The following is a 16,260-nucleotide window of genomic DNA, read 5'->3' as shown; positions in this document are numbered from 1 at the left end:
ACTGGTATGTTATTATACTGTGTTATCTATAAAATGAGTCTAGATATTGACTGTTTCATTCCCTAAGATATTATCTAGCCTTCTTTAAGACATTACAAAGTTTAAGGTATTAACTTTATCATTTTTCATCTGTGTGTGACAAGGAAACATTTTTCTGGGGAAAGCACAGACTACATTACTGCAGCTATGGCAAGCGAAGTTCCACTGTTCTGTCGAATGACTTATATCAAACATGAAACAATAAACCCAACAATAACTCTTAAATACATATGGAATTAAGATCTATGCATTTTTTGTATTATATGCTGCAAGCTGTACACGGCAAATCCTGTTCAACCATGTAGTAAAGTCAATACAGCCACAGCCACATGGCTGTGAAATTTTACTATTCCCATCATCATGGCGATTAAACTTGAACAGGTGTACTGAACGGAACGATTTTCACAAAATCAGATTACGATCAATCATAAAGGTGCATGTCCTTGTGAATGACTTTACTTTGATCATTTTAAGGTAGAATGCACCTCAGGGACAGATATTTGGACTCTGAAATTTTTCCCATATTTTTCTGCTCTACCCCTTGTGGGGGCTCATTTTGAAGCTCTTATAGAAGTAAAGTTTTACAAATAAGTTTTGCAAATATCAAAACTTTAATTTCTCCCAAAGGTCTAACACAGGGATGGCAGCCATTTTGAATTCTGAATATCAGTAAATGTTGGATAATTTGTTTCTCTAGTGCCAAACTTTGCATGACAACCCATGATTATTATTCTTGATATGGTGAGAGAATGGTTGAAAGTTTCAGTCAGGAAAATCTCAGCAAAAGTTTGAAGTCTTTCAGTTTTGAGGTGCACACTACAGTAGTGTGATGACTTCCCAACTTCTCTGGATGCATAACTTGAACACTGAACCTAAACAGATCATATACCGATATAATTTCCAACATGACACAGTGCTGAAATTTTTGACACAATCAAAGATATAATGTGTGGGACAGCAGTCCAAGATTCAAGTGTGTATAAAGCTAACAATGATATCTCCCATGGTTACTGTAGATACAGAAATATTAAAGCTTTCAAGTGATAAATTGGTGAGATATCCTTGACTGTGGATCATTTGGAGAAAGCAGGAAAGAATTAAACAAATCTGGGAACAGAAGATCTCAGATCAACTTTTGTCTTGATACCTAGTCAAACTCCAAATCACGTTCTCTTCATGAAATTTTCCTGCCCTTAATTTCCGTCTACTGACCTTCATTTGATAATGGAAACACATTTCTTTGTCTTCTTTAAGTGAGAGAAATATTTTTAAACCACTAATCTCTAGACTTGTTTAATTAATTTTCAGGAAAAAAAATGTGAAAATTGACTAAAGTTGATAAAATTTTGTGGAAAAGTTGTTCTGCCGTTCATAGTTGTATAACTCAATAAAATTTCAAGAGTGTAGCCTTTAATATTCAATTGTTTGTTCAGTTCACTGCGGCTCTCTCTCTTATAACTCTCATATTCTGTACCCATGACAACTGTTCCCAAAATATTGTTCCTTGTAATATTCCGTGTGATGATGCAAATAAATTCCATCTGAAAAGTAAAGATTTCATGACAGAAATCAAAGGATGTTCACAGAACACCTCTATTTACTAAGATTGATGACATTCAGATATTGGAAACTTTATCCACCTTCAAAGGTTTTTTCATTGGAGTAAATAGTTGACAAACGACATTACAAATTGGAATTAAGTAAGTTTTTCATAAAGCCACATATCGTATGAAGAAGCTACTTATGGCTTCAGGCAGTGGAAATTTCAGCTTTGCGCACTTAATAGCTTGTATTACTTTAACACCATGGCAAACAGAAAGTCACGGGACACTGCCCTCTAGGCTACAAAATTAACTCAACCATACTTTTCAATTTTTTCTGAACAATTACATGACATTCAGTCCACTCTTCCTTGAGTAACCCATTTATTCTTGTCACTCCAAGACATGATTGTTCCTATTTCATTTTGTGCAAGCACGCATCAGTGGGGTTCCGATCCAGTTTAACCTCAATGGACCAAGACAAAAGGTGATGACACTCACAACATGACCAGGGCAGCTCATACAGAAACACTGAACTTCAGACTGAAAGAACCGGTCATCAGTGACAGTGTCTTGGAGGAATATAGTTTCCAACAAACAAATATCATCACCACTGTGTCCTCCAAACTGAACTGACCAACCACTGACTGCAGAAATGCTCTCTTTGACTTAAGAAAGTACTCCATGTTCCATGTATTGGTATAGGGCTGAATAAAAAAAATTCCAGACATTTTATAGAAATTAAGGAATTGATTCAAAGTGTCTAGAAATGTCGTTTGTAAGAGGGCCACAGTGATTTTCCTGGTAATGAAGCATTGATCACACAGTGAAATACTTTGGCGAATGTTTTGATGGTTTTTGTGTAAGTAGAGTGCAAGCAGGACATTAGTGATATCTAATGGAACAATCACTTTTTATCAGAAGATTACTACTGGTGACATGTGATTGGCTGAAATTAGACTGAAGTAAAACTGTCAACTATCACCATAATTTATCATTTTTGCAATATATTTTTGTATTTGCAAATGATGACCATCACTCTTGAGAGTGATAATCTTCTCATGCTCCTGGGAAATATGGAAATTCGTGACTACAATCTTTGTGCACAGACCAGTTTTGGTAATGACAGAGCCTGTTGATGACTTATAAACTGGCCATAGATCAGTTGGAAAATAGTTTACTGCCAGAAAATCTCAAACCCACAAAAAACAAAAGTAACAAATATACCTTGCAAAGGTTCAAAAATGTACCGCTCAATAGCCAACATATATTCTCCAAGAGGTCCAGCAACTGCATTTAGTAGAGCGCCCTCTATGCTGAGAGTATCAGGGATGTCTAAAGCTATGAAGATTACCCTTTCTGGTGGCATACCACTGACTATACACTTCAAGTTCAATCAACACAATCAAATTTTTGACAACTGTAACCCGAGGTAGTTCACTTTCCAGGCCTTTGTATGATATTGTACATGGCATGGCTGTTATAACAACATGTTTAAAAGTTTACAGACATTCTCAACTGAAGATGGTACAACTCAACATTTAAATCTGCTCAAATCACTCGTACTTCTTTACTCAGGTCAAAACTTGTTGTAAGTTTTATCTCAAACACTGTGTAAATGACTCACGTCTGGTGTATTTGTGTTCTTCAACGTTCCAGATTGTGGAATCCTGAGTTAAACTACGATCTGTTGCAACTTCAAATTGGTGAAATCCCCACTCTGGTAACTGCTGTCCAGTAATCTGAAAGACATACAGAAGTCAGTGATCAAAGATGACAACGCTGAATCTGAAGTTTCTTTGAAATCCTCCCTGCAAGATTGATTAGTTATGATCATATCAAGCTGGCTAAAACCAATTGAGCAGAACATTGTCTATGACGTACAGTCATTGTAACAGATTTAGCCTTTCAAAGACCCCTTAAGACACTCATTAATGTGATGTTCCCTGACTCGTATTCACTAAGCATAAACAATCACGATGTTTTCACTGACTTGACCAGATAAGTTATGATGTGTTTCACTGTGATTTGTGTGTTTCATTCAACTTATATGTGTACTTTGCTGTGGTACCTTGGTTGCTGATGATTTGGAATTGCTTGACTTGAAAAGCAATGCAGCTTATTTACCACAAATAATTCTGCAAGTTTTGCATCTGGTCAAATATTTCCCAACCTATGTTGGCTTATCACAGTTTCTCCATGCTAGGTATAAAACTTGAATGTGAATCTTCAGTTAAAAAGTAGAGTAGTTTTAACTGCTGAAAAAAAAACATTCAAGCTTTCCATTTATCAAGAAAAGTTACAATGGGGATGACATATCCATGGCAACACGTACCATCAGTGCCTGTGATGTATTCACATGAATAAGTCTGACTTGAGATTGAATGGACTTCCAGCTTTCTCCGTCGGAGTCTTTGTTTGCAACTTCCTGATTGGATGTAAACAAAACATTTTAGGAGTCAATTAGGGCAGCACTCCAACACTGTAACATGGTAAATCAAACCCTTCCATTGGTATCTTTGGAAATTGGAGTCAATGCGGCGTTGTTGATGTTTTTGGCTTTCAGGAAATTCATCTCCTTCATCAATCGCTAATTTTCTCATTTTGATAACGTGAAAATCTAGAAGGGAATGAAAACAATTTCTAAAAGCTTGCAGTGTGTCAATGCACATACATGAGACATGCAATCTTAATCCTGCATTTAGGGTGATTTTTAAAAAGTGCAAATTCCACCTCATCAAAATAGTAAAATGTCACAAGACTGTAGATCATTTGTGACACGACTTAAAGCTAACATTGATTACTGAAAAGTGCAGACATCAATGTCTGGGTGTACTCACAACTTTCCATAGATTTTGTGCCGGATATGAAATGTTGTAATCTATGTAACAAGTAACTTCCATGCAGTATGGAGACACAGGTGCCGCTACATCATGACTGTGAAAAACAAAGTACAAAACAAGAAATAAATAAAATTCAGATATTTTAATATTTTTCAGTACATTGTCAGAATTTTCTTTTTGCATGTACATATGACAAGTTTTAAAGGTATCTCACCATAAGTCGACAAGATTTGATCAATGAATTACAGGCTTGTGGTTAAATTTACACAGGTACAAGCTTACATGTCACAGTATTACTAGTAATAACAGACTTCACATCTTTAGGTCATTTGCAACAAAAAACATTTACCGGTTCATGAGGTTATAGGTCATTAGGTCAAAGTTCACGAGGTTAAAGTTCACATCTCCCGGGTGACTTTAACTTGAAAGACACTGTAGTGGGAGTATGCTAAATTGCCTGATAAAACTGCCCATCCAGACTGTTTCCCTCCTGTTCCGTCCGTCATTCAATGCTTGTTCAATATTTTGAGTACGATGTTCATTTTCAAGATATCAAAATTACACATAAAATTGTTATTTTTTTTGAAATTTGAATTTATAATATTTTTCAAACTTGCATGGGTAAAAACAGATATTGAACAAAGTTAAACTTAGCACAAGATGATTAACATGCAGGGAGACTTGCAGTAGTATTTCATTTTCCTTCATATTATCCGAAAGACTGTATTGCATAAATCCACCATCAAATTAAAAACACTTAAATATCTGTGAAATAAAATCCATAGTAAGTACATGCATATATGTTAGTCTAGCAGAGAGCAATAGGGAAACCATATCTCACCTGTTCAGTGATCTACCTGTAATGCCATGAATCAACTGAATAATATCGCCATCTTTCACTGCTCTGGGCGGGTTATCAACTACAAGACTTGGCCTATGTACAGATCAACACCATATCGATTGTCAGTACACAAATATAGACACAAACATCATTTTTAATCAGAGAATAAGGTTCAAAGCTTCCTCACACATACAGATATATTGATATATGCCAAAAGCAAACATTTAGAAAAGTTATATAATGTTCTTGCAAACTGGAGTTGACAGTCACATAAGAGCACAAAACACATGGAACACAGGTTCCTGTGTAAGATTCTACACTGTCCAGACCTAAAGCATTATAAATCTGAAGTAGTTCACTTGTGACTCAAATATAGTTTTATGCTATCAATGTCATTTCCATCACACAATCTACCAGTGTAATAAAATTTTGAAACATGTTTGTCAGGTGATAGGAACCGTGGTAAAAACAGCTTTAAGGCAGCCTTAGTAATGTTTATAAGCTGACAGCCATTAACAAATTATTGTAGCTTACATGTACTATGGCATATAAATAATTGAAAAAGTTACGACTATCCAAGTATAACGGTTGAGAATAAGATAGTTTACCAAACCAGATAATGAGACACGACGGTAAAGATATAACAAATTTGACTTTAGGCTAAAAAAGTTCTTTCTGGTCAGCAAGCACATGCACATTACATGGAAACCTTTACGTCAACCCAGTTTTTCTGTTTCTGAAGAGTAGAGATTACTGATAGTGAAAATGAAATATTAAAGTTACATGATGTGCTGATAACATACAAACTAACTCTTCCCCACAGCATTTTAATAATGGGAAATTCAACACAACATGTGAAAATCAACTGTTAACTATATGTTTGCAGAGCAGATTGGGCAGAACTTTGAAAAAAATATGCAATGTCACCCAATTGTTGGAAAGTCATTTCCAGAAACAATTCAAGTAATTTCAGCCCCATGTCTTGACTTGTTGATAAAAGTTCAAACCCATTACTGGTATGATATCCTGTTTCTATATCATTACTCTGACCATGTCGATTTACCTTGTTGGATTTTTGACAATCCACCAATTGTTGATATCTTTGAAAGGGTAACATGTGACTTGTTGCTGTGCACTGCTTCCCCTTCCATCAGGATATCTGATTGGATAGAGACTGTCATGTGAGTGTAACCAACATGGCTGTCCATGTGTGTGACGTAATGTTATCTGTGAACCATAGGCAACCTCTAATGGTTGTCCTTCTGTAATCGATGACAAACCACCCTGTAAAACAATAAATAATAAAACAAGATGATATTTGACTTATACCATAACTTCTCGCTGTAAGAACCCATGGTCCGGAGCATGTAATTTTTCTAGAAACTGGGGTGGGTAGTTACCTGGATCAAACCACAAAGTGTTGAAAAGTGACAGCAGATAGCTGAATATTGTTATGCAAATATCCTGTGGTCTTAGCCTATTGACATCGACACATTACCAAGTTCATTTTCACAATTGTCTCTGCTTTATATTTCCTATGGTGAAATACTGATTATGAAAATGTTAAAATGAACAATCTTTATGTATAGATATCCTGAAAATGAAATGTTAAAACGAACAATCCTTATGTATAAATATGAAAAACGTAAATGCGATCACTAGGCCATACAGAAGGTGGGCCGAACATGTGTGAGGGTATGATATCCCCTGCCACTTCTTATTATACAACTGACTGAAGTGTGGGCCACTTTCAAAGCAGCAAAATGGTGTACGATGAACAATACTCACACTCAATTACATAGATGTATTTTATTTCACCCTTAAACCCTCCAAAAAAAGCTCATCTATACTTTAAAAGAGCATAATTACTTACTATCAGAGTAGCTTGAAAAGCACTGGTCATCATATCGTCATGGGGACCACTAGAGTTGAGAATGCTGAGATGAATGTAAAATATCGCTGCATATATCACCAATGGAAGGACTAAAATCAGTCCAAGATATGCTAAAAGTTGATGACCCAATGTTTTCTGAAATATAATAAGAAAAATACGATTGTCAGTTTCCTCAAATTGCACAAGTAACTCCCCAACCGTGATCTGTGTAACAGACATGAAATTTGAGAATCATTTCCAACACACTTCACATGTCTGTGTCCGATTTGTTTTTTCATTTGCTCCGACAATTTTGATCAAGCAAACTTTAATGCACACTTTCCTTTGTTAGATGCCCAATAATGATTGACATGTCTGCTCCTATGCCCACAAAACATTGACATAAAGAACTTACCGCTGCTAAGGTTTTGTTTCCAATCAATTTCCAGAAGTCAATGGCCAAGACCAAGGCCACTATCAAGGCAGTGAGAATGCCGGTGTATTTCACACTGTGAGAAACATGATATAAAACCTTAGATGAATGCATTGAATCGAAGTCAGTGATATACTAAATTTTCTAGATCATGTAACATATTTTTTCTCTTTGTAACTTAAATAGTAATCATAGGATTTAACAAATAATTGAGTAGGGATTTTGGGTGTTGTTACCGAAATGATATTGCAAAATTCGCCGACTGATTAAAACAAAGATTCTTGGTATTTCTTGAGGGTTAACGGTTTAAAAACAACATTAGCTTAGCTGGTCATAGAGGGCGCTGTTTGACAAAAAATTATTTGTGCTTTTACAAAATCAAGACTTTTTATCAAAGTAAGATACTGATGAAGATAGGGCTGAGTTTCTTGTCTGACCTAACTGCTGTATGCTGTCCTACAGTCAGACAGGAGTCAGACATTACTTATCAAAGTCCAACAAAAGTAAACTGACATTACTTATTATTGAAATACTGATGTTGTACACTGCAGATAGACGTATGCTGACATTACTTAATATTGCAATAACTGACAATTCATTGATGCAGGTGTGCAGATCAGTATCAAGGTCAGGAGTAGACTCTCTGTCAGCCTGTGGTTGGCTGTATAATGTGGCCTTCTCAAGCCCTTGACATTTTGAGCTATGTTGTCAGAACATATAGTATAGAGCAGATATTAGAAGCTGTGTTGGGAATCTCAGTCTGCAACAAATCAAGTTCACTGTCACGTCTTCGCAAGACCTGACTTCATTAATAGCGCCCTCACTCTCTGCTTTACAAATCTTTTCTATACACCCAAGATACATCTCTGATAACCTTTTACAATGCTGGAATATCACAGTGACAAGTGATGAACACATGTAATGAAAGAAAACATTGTCTTACCTAACTGTGAATACCATGAAAATGCCTGTGCAAGTCAACCAAATCCACCACCATAGTGAAAATACCCTGAAATTAAAATAAAAACCATGGTTGAACATCAATATACAGAAAGACTTGAAAAACAGTAACAGGATTGGTACATTCATCAGCTCTGATTATAATGCTGACATTTGAGTGAATGTGGTAGAGCTACTGTAGTACTGTACATGTTTGATCACATGAAACAATTCTGTGAGTTTACTTGTCTGTTCACCTCATACATGTTAGCAAATACTGCATGGTACAAGAAACTGTACTGTATATTTAAATGTGGGATAAAGCATGTCTTATCTATTCAGCTTGCTGTTAGATTCCTGAAGGTTTTCATAAAAGTCCAAGAGTTTCCTTGTCTTTTTGAGGAAACATACAAAACAATTGTCTGAAGCTTCCAACAATAGGCCTTATGTAGTAATATGAGAAACTTAACATGACGTCTTAACAGTTTTTCTGTTTTTAGGACACATTTTGGATGGTTCCTCAGCAGATATGCTAATTATTGACACTGTCATTACATGCATATTTCAATTTGTTAATTTTTATTTTTCATACACAAAGGACCATTTTAAGGAGAAGTCTGGTCGGGGCTTGCTTTGTTGGCTATATTTCCTTAAAGTTTTGGCAGATTTTACCATCATGCACTTTCATGTTCCATTTCACACAATATGGTGGTTCAAACTGCATGCTGATATGATGTTGAACAAGCAATGAATAAACTAAACTACACTGACCTGTCTTGTACGTTTCTGAATTTCAACAATGATAATATTGCCATTGCAGAAAAGAAGAGTAGTATTGGGTCAAGCAAAATAAATCTTGATTGTGTCACTAACGCATTATCTGCAAAAGGAGACAAAAATTATTACATAATGAACTTGGTAACTTTATCAAACTTAAAAAAAATAATGTTACACAACACATGATCTGAAATCTATGAAATTTCCTATTGATTGTGAATCATTATAATTGCATTTATATTCCTAACCTGTACTTATCACGAAATGTTTTTGCAAAGATGCCGTTGCATGTAAGGTAAATGGTTTGGGAACCTTGTACCTTTCTACTGTCCCTACATAGGATGGCATTGACAAGCCAAGGTGCGCCAAATAACATGACTTCGGAACGCTGGTTGAATTTACCCAGGCGTCAGTCACCCTTAACAAAAACACTGCTTTGCATAAATTAATACTGATATATCACACATTGAGAGTTGACAAATATTCACAAACACAAGCTGCAGTCCAATGACCTTGGCTGATATAAACTCTATGTAAATATACTCCATTTCTAAAAACTACAAAAAATTCTTTAAGGTAGTATGCACCTCGAAAGTGAAAGACTTAAACTTTTGCTCTAACTTTCCTTAAGGAATCTTTCAATCATTGTTTCAAAATCAAGAATAAAAATAGGGGGTCACCGTGCAAATTTTGGTACTAGAGAAACAAATTACCCAAGATTTACCGATATTAGAAATTCAAAATGGCCGCCATCCCTGTGTTAGCTCTATGGAGAAAAATTAAACTTTTCGAATTTCAAAAAACTAAGCCGGTGAAAAGTTTTCTTTCACCGAGAGCTTTAAAATGAACCCCATCATGTGGTATATCAGAAGAGAATCGTAAAAGTTTGAGAGTCCGAATGTCTGTTCCCGAGGTGCGTTCTACCTTAAAAAGAAGGGAAGAGATATTGTGGTTATGTCTACTATTGTATAGACATAGTATACCGGTACATGTACTGTATGAGTAAATGTCAAAATTTGTAATGTTTTACATGCTACCTTGTTGGGCTGGATTTTTCTACTCGGGCTCTGCATTACAGGCAGAGCTGTACCGTAATATGCATATCGTAATTTGGTCCAGTGAAAATATACATTTTTACATTGGTGGTGATTGGAAATGGGATACCTAAGGTAGTATGCACCTTAAAAGTGACAGACTTAAACTTTTCCTTAAACTTTCCTCAGTGAAACTTTTCACCATTCTCTTCCAAAATCAAGAATAAAAATCAGGGGTCACCATGCAAAGTTTGGAACAGGCGAAAATAAATAATATTAAAATTAAAAATTTACAGATAGTTTAAATTCAAAACAATCACCACTTCTGTGTTAAAGTCTATGAGAAAAAAATTAAATTTTGATTTTTGAATAGCTAAGACAGTGAAAATTTTTTTACTCCAAAAGCTTTAAAATGAGCTCCCACAGGTGGTACATGTAGGTAATGAAAGCACACTCTATCTAAAGCAGATCCCTCTCTTGTACCGTAAAAAATGTCAGAACTTGAAACCCTGTGTACAGATAGTGTCATGCAGAGCAAACAACACCCCAACTTATAACAAGCCCGATCTCATCGAACTAATTTAGCAATTTTTGAAACTTTCCTTGCATCAGCCAGACACAAGAACATGCAATATGTAAAATTTTCTTGAATAATAGGAAACATTTTTTGGTAAGTGGAGTGTCAATTTATCTTAGTGGGTGCACTGATTTCATTTGAGGACAATCTAGTGACATGGCAGTTTAGTGATTCCAAGGCAGTTTAACATGTTGAAGGTAATTCTCTGATTTGCACATCCAGTCTTCAACTATGTGAAATGCACATCCTGTGTAGATATAGAAGTTTGATCAACTTCAGAAAGATGGAATAAACAGAATGTGTTAACTCTGAAGCAACATGAACTTCTTAGTTAAAAGGTGACTGTTATTCATTTATAATGCTCATGAAAAAGCAAACAGCAGTATATAGCTTTCATACACTTTCAAACTCTGAGGGCTCTATTCTACCAGCCATGTGTGAACTATTACAGCAATCATATTGTCCGCAAGGTATGCTATATCGATAGTTATGAATTTCTTCATCATCATTTAATGACTCTCTTCACCAATCTGTCTATAAAATATTGTGACCATCCCCTTGAACTTTTTGAATTTTTGAAAGACACATATTCCTGGATATGCAGTCTCACATACTGATACATGCACACACATACCAGTGTACACGTTGGGTACACTATATAACAAGTCATCGTTGATGACACAGTCCCCACTTGTTAATGGGTACTTTGATTACGAGTCCTCAGAGAGGTTAGAGTCCTCTTCATTAATTAGGTCTGTGATAAAAATACTTTGATAGAGATGGTGCTCAATGGCCAAGAATGGTGATAACATGGTGATGAAAACATAAAACCAATGTAGGCCACCATCCTAAAGTTCATTAACCCTTTTCCTGCCAAGTCGGTGAAAATCCGCTTGAAATTCGGTGTAGCCAGAATCTAAGCACTGGTGACCGTTATTCTTCCAACCCGGTGGAAATCGGGCCCTTTTTGGGTACCCCCTTTCCTGCCAAGTCGACGGCACTACGTTTTGCTATCCCCTGTGCGTTTAGGGGTCATCCGAGGAGAGGTTTTCTGACAAGGAACACCTTTTCCCTTCGAAATGGGTTCGCAGGGAGTCGATAGACAGGGAAAGGTGCAGAAACCTGTCCGCCAGTCCCCCACACCCGAGGGGGGCTGGGTTTTTTTTACCGCTTTTTAGCGGACTTGGCAGGATAGCATGGTGACGTTTTCTGGCGGAGTTGGACGTACTTGGCTGCCTGGCACTATAGAGATTGCTGCCGAACTTGACCAACTCGGCAATGCTAATCTAGAAGGCTACCTCTTGCAAACGACTTGGCAGATGGTGCCGATGGTGCGAGACGAAAGTCACTTATTCAGTTGTGCGTGACTGAAAATGAGAATGTATTTTTGACGGGACGGCTCGACTTGTTCCTCCGATGGAACGGATATGAACGACTTGGAAATACCATTACAAACTGGTGTCCGACGTACTAAGCTGGGCTTCAGCTCTGCAAGTTCAAGCCAGGCAACGTCCTTCACCGCCTTGGCCGTGCCATTCAATGGACGTAGCTTTGGATTTTTTATTTATTCCATCGTCCGAAGTATTGGCTCTGGTTTGCAGGCAAACGTATCCTCTTGCCGACGCATTGGTAACTACGTACGCTGTTTGCGTACAGAGAATTCAAAAGGTGACATAAGGTCAATATGCTACGGGGATACCGCCTGCACTTAGCAGGGACTGCTTTTGTTATGCAAACCAGCTAGCAGTACAATATGGCTGCCAGGCATGTGGACACGTCGATGGCTAGAACAATGGAAGCATATTGCGTTGTACCCATGCATCGCAAAAGTGAGACTGACGACTTGGGTGTAGTGACTGGTTATCACTGGTTAGCTGCAGCCCAATCCATGTAGGTACAAACCCGTACCTGACTGAGGACCACTCGATTAAGTCGGTAATGAACGGTAACACTCGTAAGCCAACTCCCAAATGAGCTGGCTAAACTACGTGGAGCTGTGCTTCAATGGCTCAGCCATGTCGTTAATACAACGGCAAAAACGTAGTTTTTATGCTACACTGCCAAGTCATTGAAGGTACGTATTCAATTGACCCTACCCTGGGGAAACAGGACAGGTTTGCCGGTGCTGCCGCACCCCTAGCACGACCCCCAGGGTCTCTGACTAACAGACGAGTGAGGTGAGTTTGTGCCTAGCGGACGTGCGCAATACTGAAGGAGTTTATTTCAGAAAAAATAAACATGAAACGGCAATAAAATGACGCACTCCCAGGGGCAAACAAAGCCGGTGACCTCAATTTTTTTCTGCAGTAACCCTTGAGCTCCTTCCCCTGTCAACGGGCATGTAGAAATTATCGAAGTCTAACACGTATAAGTACGGCTAAAACTACCCTGAAAATGGGCGATTTCTGCCAAAATGCCTGGCAGGATAACATGCAGGAGAGCCAATCTTTTGCAGGCACATATTATGGGGCGGTTTTCTACTGACTTGGCAGGATAACGGACAAGGGCGCTTGGCAGGAAAAGGGTTAAATGAGTCAACTAGGAATTAATCAACAGGATTTTGCAAAACATTTTTGCATACTATCCTAACACTGATAGATAATCATCGGTACCATATTTCATAAAGTTTCGTGCAACTCTGAGATCAACATCAGTATCAAGTTTCATCAAATTTGACGTTGTATTTGTGGATATATCACTCTAATTAGGAAAGTTTATTACATATGCAATTACAAATTAATTAAAATGACACTGATAAATGTCTTTTTCAATGTTACAGCAATGTGAGCCTAATATCTATACAAAGTTTCATGATTTGATGCAGTATTTCTTGACAAATCAGCCTAATTACAAAACTTCAATAATTGACATGATACTGCTACATGACGTGAAACAAATTGACAAGCATATGTCTGAAATAGGTCAATTTCCTTGTACCAACTTTGAATGATACTGGTGGAAACATGTCTGAGTTATGGCTCTGTACATGAGAAAATTGTAACAAAATCGCCGCCACGCAGCGATATTTGATCTTACTGTTTAAAAAATCAACAGATATGACAAAGGTCAATGTCCTTGTACCAACTGAATAAAATTGGTTGAGATATGCCTGAGTTATGGCTCTGTACATGAAAAAACGTTAAAAAACGGATCATCCTTGTAACACTCTGTGTAAGCCGATTAAAAATCTCTGGGCTTTTAGCAGCCCCAAAGGGTAGCCTAGTATCAACCATGTAGGTCCAGTCATCATCCCCGGTAAACTTGTATTTAAGACCTGTAGCGCTTTGAGACTCTTTGCTTATAGGAACAGCACGATATGCTGATTTCAGGTCTACTTTGGCAAGGTAGCAGCCTGGCTTACACAGACGTACTGCATTGTCAATGGATTCATAAGTAAATGGTTCTGTGGTAGCATATGAGTTCAAACCATCTCCAACAGGTTGACTGCAGTCATGGATAAGTCTTACTCTGCTTTTGTTTTGTTTTGGGATAGCACCCAGACTGCTAATAATCGTTGGCTTTGTACCTGTCACTTTATAATTGCCACAGGCTATCTCTTCCTGGATTTGCTTCTCAGCAGCTATCTTATGTGAAGTCAGAGACGAGTAGTTATTTCTCTCAGCAGGCCGAAGGTGGCTGTTAGGTTCAATGATATGGAAACCGTTTGAAATTCCGTCTAAAATAAATGAGCGGTCAAAGTCATCTTCTAATTCGCGTTCCCACACGTGCAAACGGTCTGTCAGCGGGCTAGTGATTGGATCCTATCGTGAGGCGTCTTCAGTGGCACTAGTCTCTCGATCTGCTTGTTTATGGCGAAATTGTGGGTGACCCCTTCCACAGCCCTTTTCTATGCAGATATGAGCAAACTTGCATTGGTTGCGACTACAGCCAGTCGGGTTTTGGAAATCGTAGCATATTTCTTTGCCCGCCTTGTCATAGCTGCGCTGCTTCTGTTGAGGTTTCGATGGTTGCGTGGAGGTGCGGCGCTCAAGATGGTATAGAGACAAGTGGAGGTCGACGGTTCCCCACTTGCTGCTTGATACCGCCTGTTTTTTGCGATATTCGTGATCGTAACATCACCGAAGGAACTGTAAACGTCTGAGCATAGTCCCCGATATTTATGGTATGATCGAGATAGTCGACGATATCGGATGTTGACAGCTTTCCCGCCATTATTTGCTTACGCAAAATACGCGCGTTCGCCGATATCCATTGAGAGAGTGAAATCTGTTCTGGTTTTGGCCTGGTTTTTGAAGTACGAACAACTAGTTTAGTGGAACCATCGCTCACTAGTTCAGCTTCGTCCGTATCGTCAATCGTTCCCTTCTTTGCTGTGACAAAATCGGGGATGAGTAGGGGTTTGTTGCTCTGCTCACCTTTGGCGCCATCCGGTTCCAGTGGCTGTTGCATTGCCGCCGTTGTTGGATCAGAAAGGACTGTTTTCAAGGCATCGTTTCCTAGGACTTCTAACAGCCGATTTAGTTCCGAATCCCCAGCCAGGCTCTTTGTTGTAACTGGTGCCTGAGGGGCCTTCCCCTTCCCGTCAGCATCATGGACTGGAGATTTACCGGCTGCATCACACGTGATTTTCTTCCACGCTTGACGTAGCAAACAGCATTGTCCGAGCGGCAGGTTCAGTGAGTTGATGTCGGTCACGTCCATCGCTTTTAAGACTTCCAATGAAGTAATCTGCTCAGTACCCAGTTTATCTAGGGTACTTTCAACGAGACCCTGCTCTTCGCACCAGTTTTTAAAGTCCGTTCCAGTCTCCATTATCGTAATGTAAAGAAAATTTTGCTTGAACAATGTTGTGCACTACAGTGCAATGCTGAGTATAAGTGAACACGAGGCAGCAACAATAGCCTCGTCCCAGGACTGCCAACAAACCTAGGGCATCCTCTACCAAGGCTATTTAAACTACAGTAAAAAGGGGTTGTTACTGTGCACAAAACGGCAGCACTGCAGCCATATTGGATCGTATCACAAAACAAATTGACATGCATATGTATGACATTAGTCAATCTCCTTGTACCAACTTTGAATAAATTTGCGTGATACATGTCTGAGTTATGGCTCTGTACATGAAAAAATCGTAAAAAAATGGCCGCACCGCAGCCATATTGGATCATATCACAAAACAAATCGATGTGCATATCTATGACGTTGGTTAATGTCCTTGTACAAACTTTGAATAAAATCAGTTGAAACATGTCTGAGTTATGGCTCTGTACATGAAAAAATGCGGACATATTGGATCGTATCACAAAACATATCGGCGTGCATATGTATGACAAAGGTCAATGTCCTTGTATCAACTTTGAATAAAATTGGTTGAGATATGCCTGAGTTATGGCTCTGTACAT

At 38.1% G+C, this 16,260-nt stretch overlaps 1 protein-coding gene across 9 annotated transcripts in view; it reads right to left on the bottom strand.

The window, feature by feature from the left end:
* The window catches only part of LOC139152574 (protein O-mannosyl-transferase 1-like), a 65,658-nt gene that overhangs the window by 30,854 nt on the left and 18,544 nt on the right, over positions 1 to 16,260 (bottom strand). For all 9 annotated transcript variants that reach the window (XM_070725799.1, XM_070725803.1, XM_070725805.1 and 6 more), the window contains 9 exons: positions 9,281 to 9,389; positions 8,514 to 8,579; positions 7,553 to 7,646; positions 7,138 to 7,293; positions 6,328 to 6,548; positions 5,265 to 5,357; positions 4,421 to 4,517; positions 3,916 to 4,008; positions 3,208 to 3,322 (listed from right to left, as the gene is read on the bottom strand). In XM_070725799.1, coding sequence (XP_070581900.1) covers positions 3,208 to 3,322; positions 3,916 to 4,008; positions 4,421 to 4,517; positions 5,265 to 5,357; positions 6,328 to 6,548; positions 7,138 to 7,293; positions 7,553 to 7,646; positions 8,514 to 8,579; positions 9,281 to 9,389 — 1,044 coding nt within the window. The remainder of the gene's footprint in view (positions 1 to 3,207; positions 3,323 to 3,915; positions 4,009 to 4,420; positions 4,518 to 5,264; positions 5,358 to 6,327; positions 6,549 to 7,137; positions 7,294 to 7,552; positions 7,647 to 8,513; positions 8,580 to 9,280; positions 9,390 to 16,260) is intronic.

The sequence above is a fragment of the Ptychodera flava genome, chromosome 16 (genome assembly GCF_041260155.1).
Source record: "Ptychodera flava strain L36383 chromosome 16, AS_Pfla_20210202, whole genome shotgun sequence".
NCBI classification, from domain to species: domain Eukaryota; kingdom Metazoa; phylum Hemichordata; class Enteropneusta; family Ptychoderidae; genus Ptychodera; species Ptychodera flava.
This window is presented reverse-complemented; position numbering and strand designations above follow the sequence as displayed.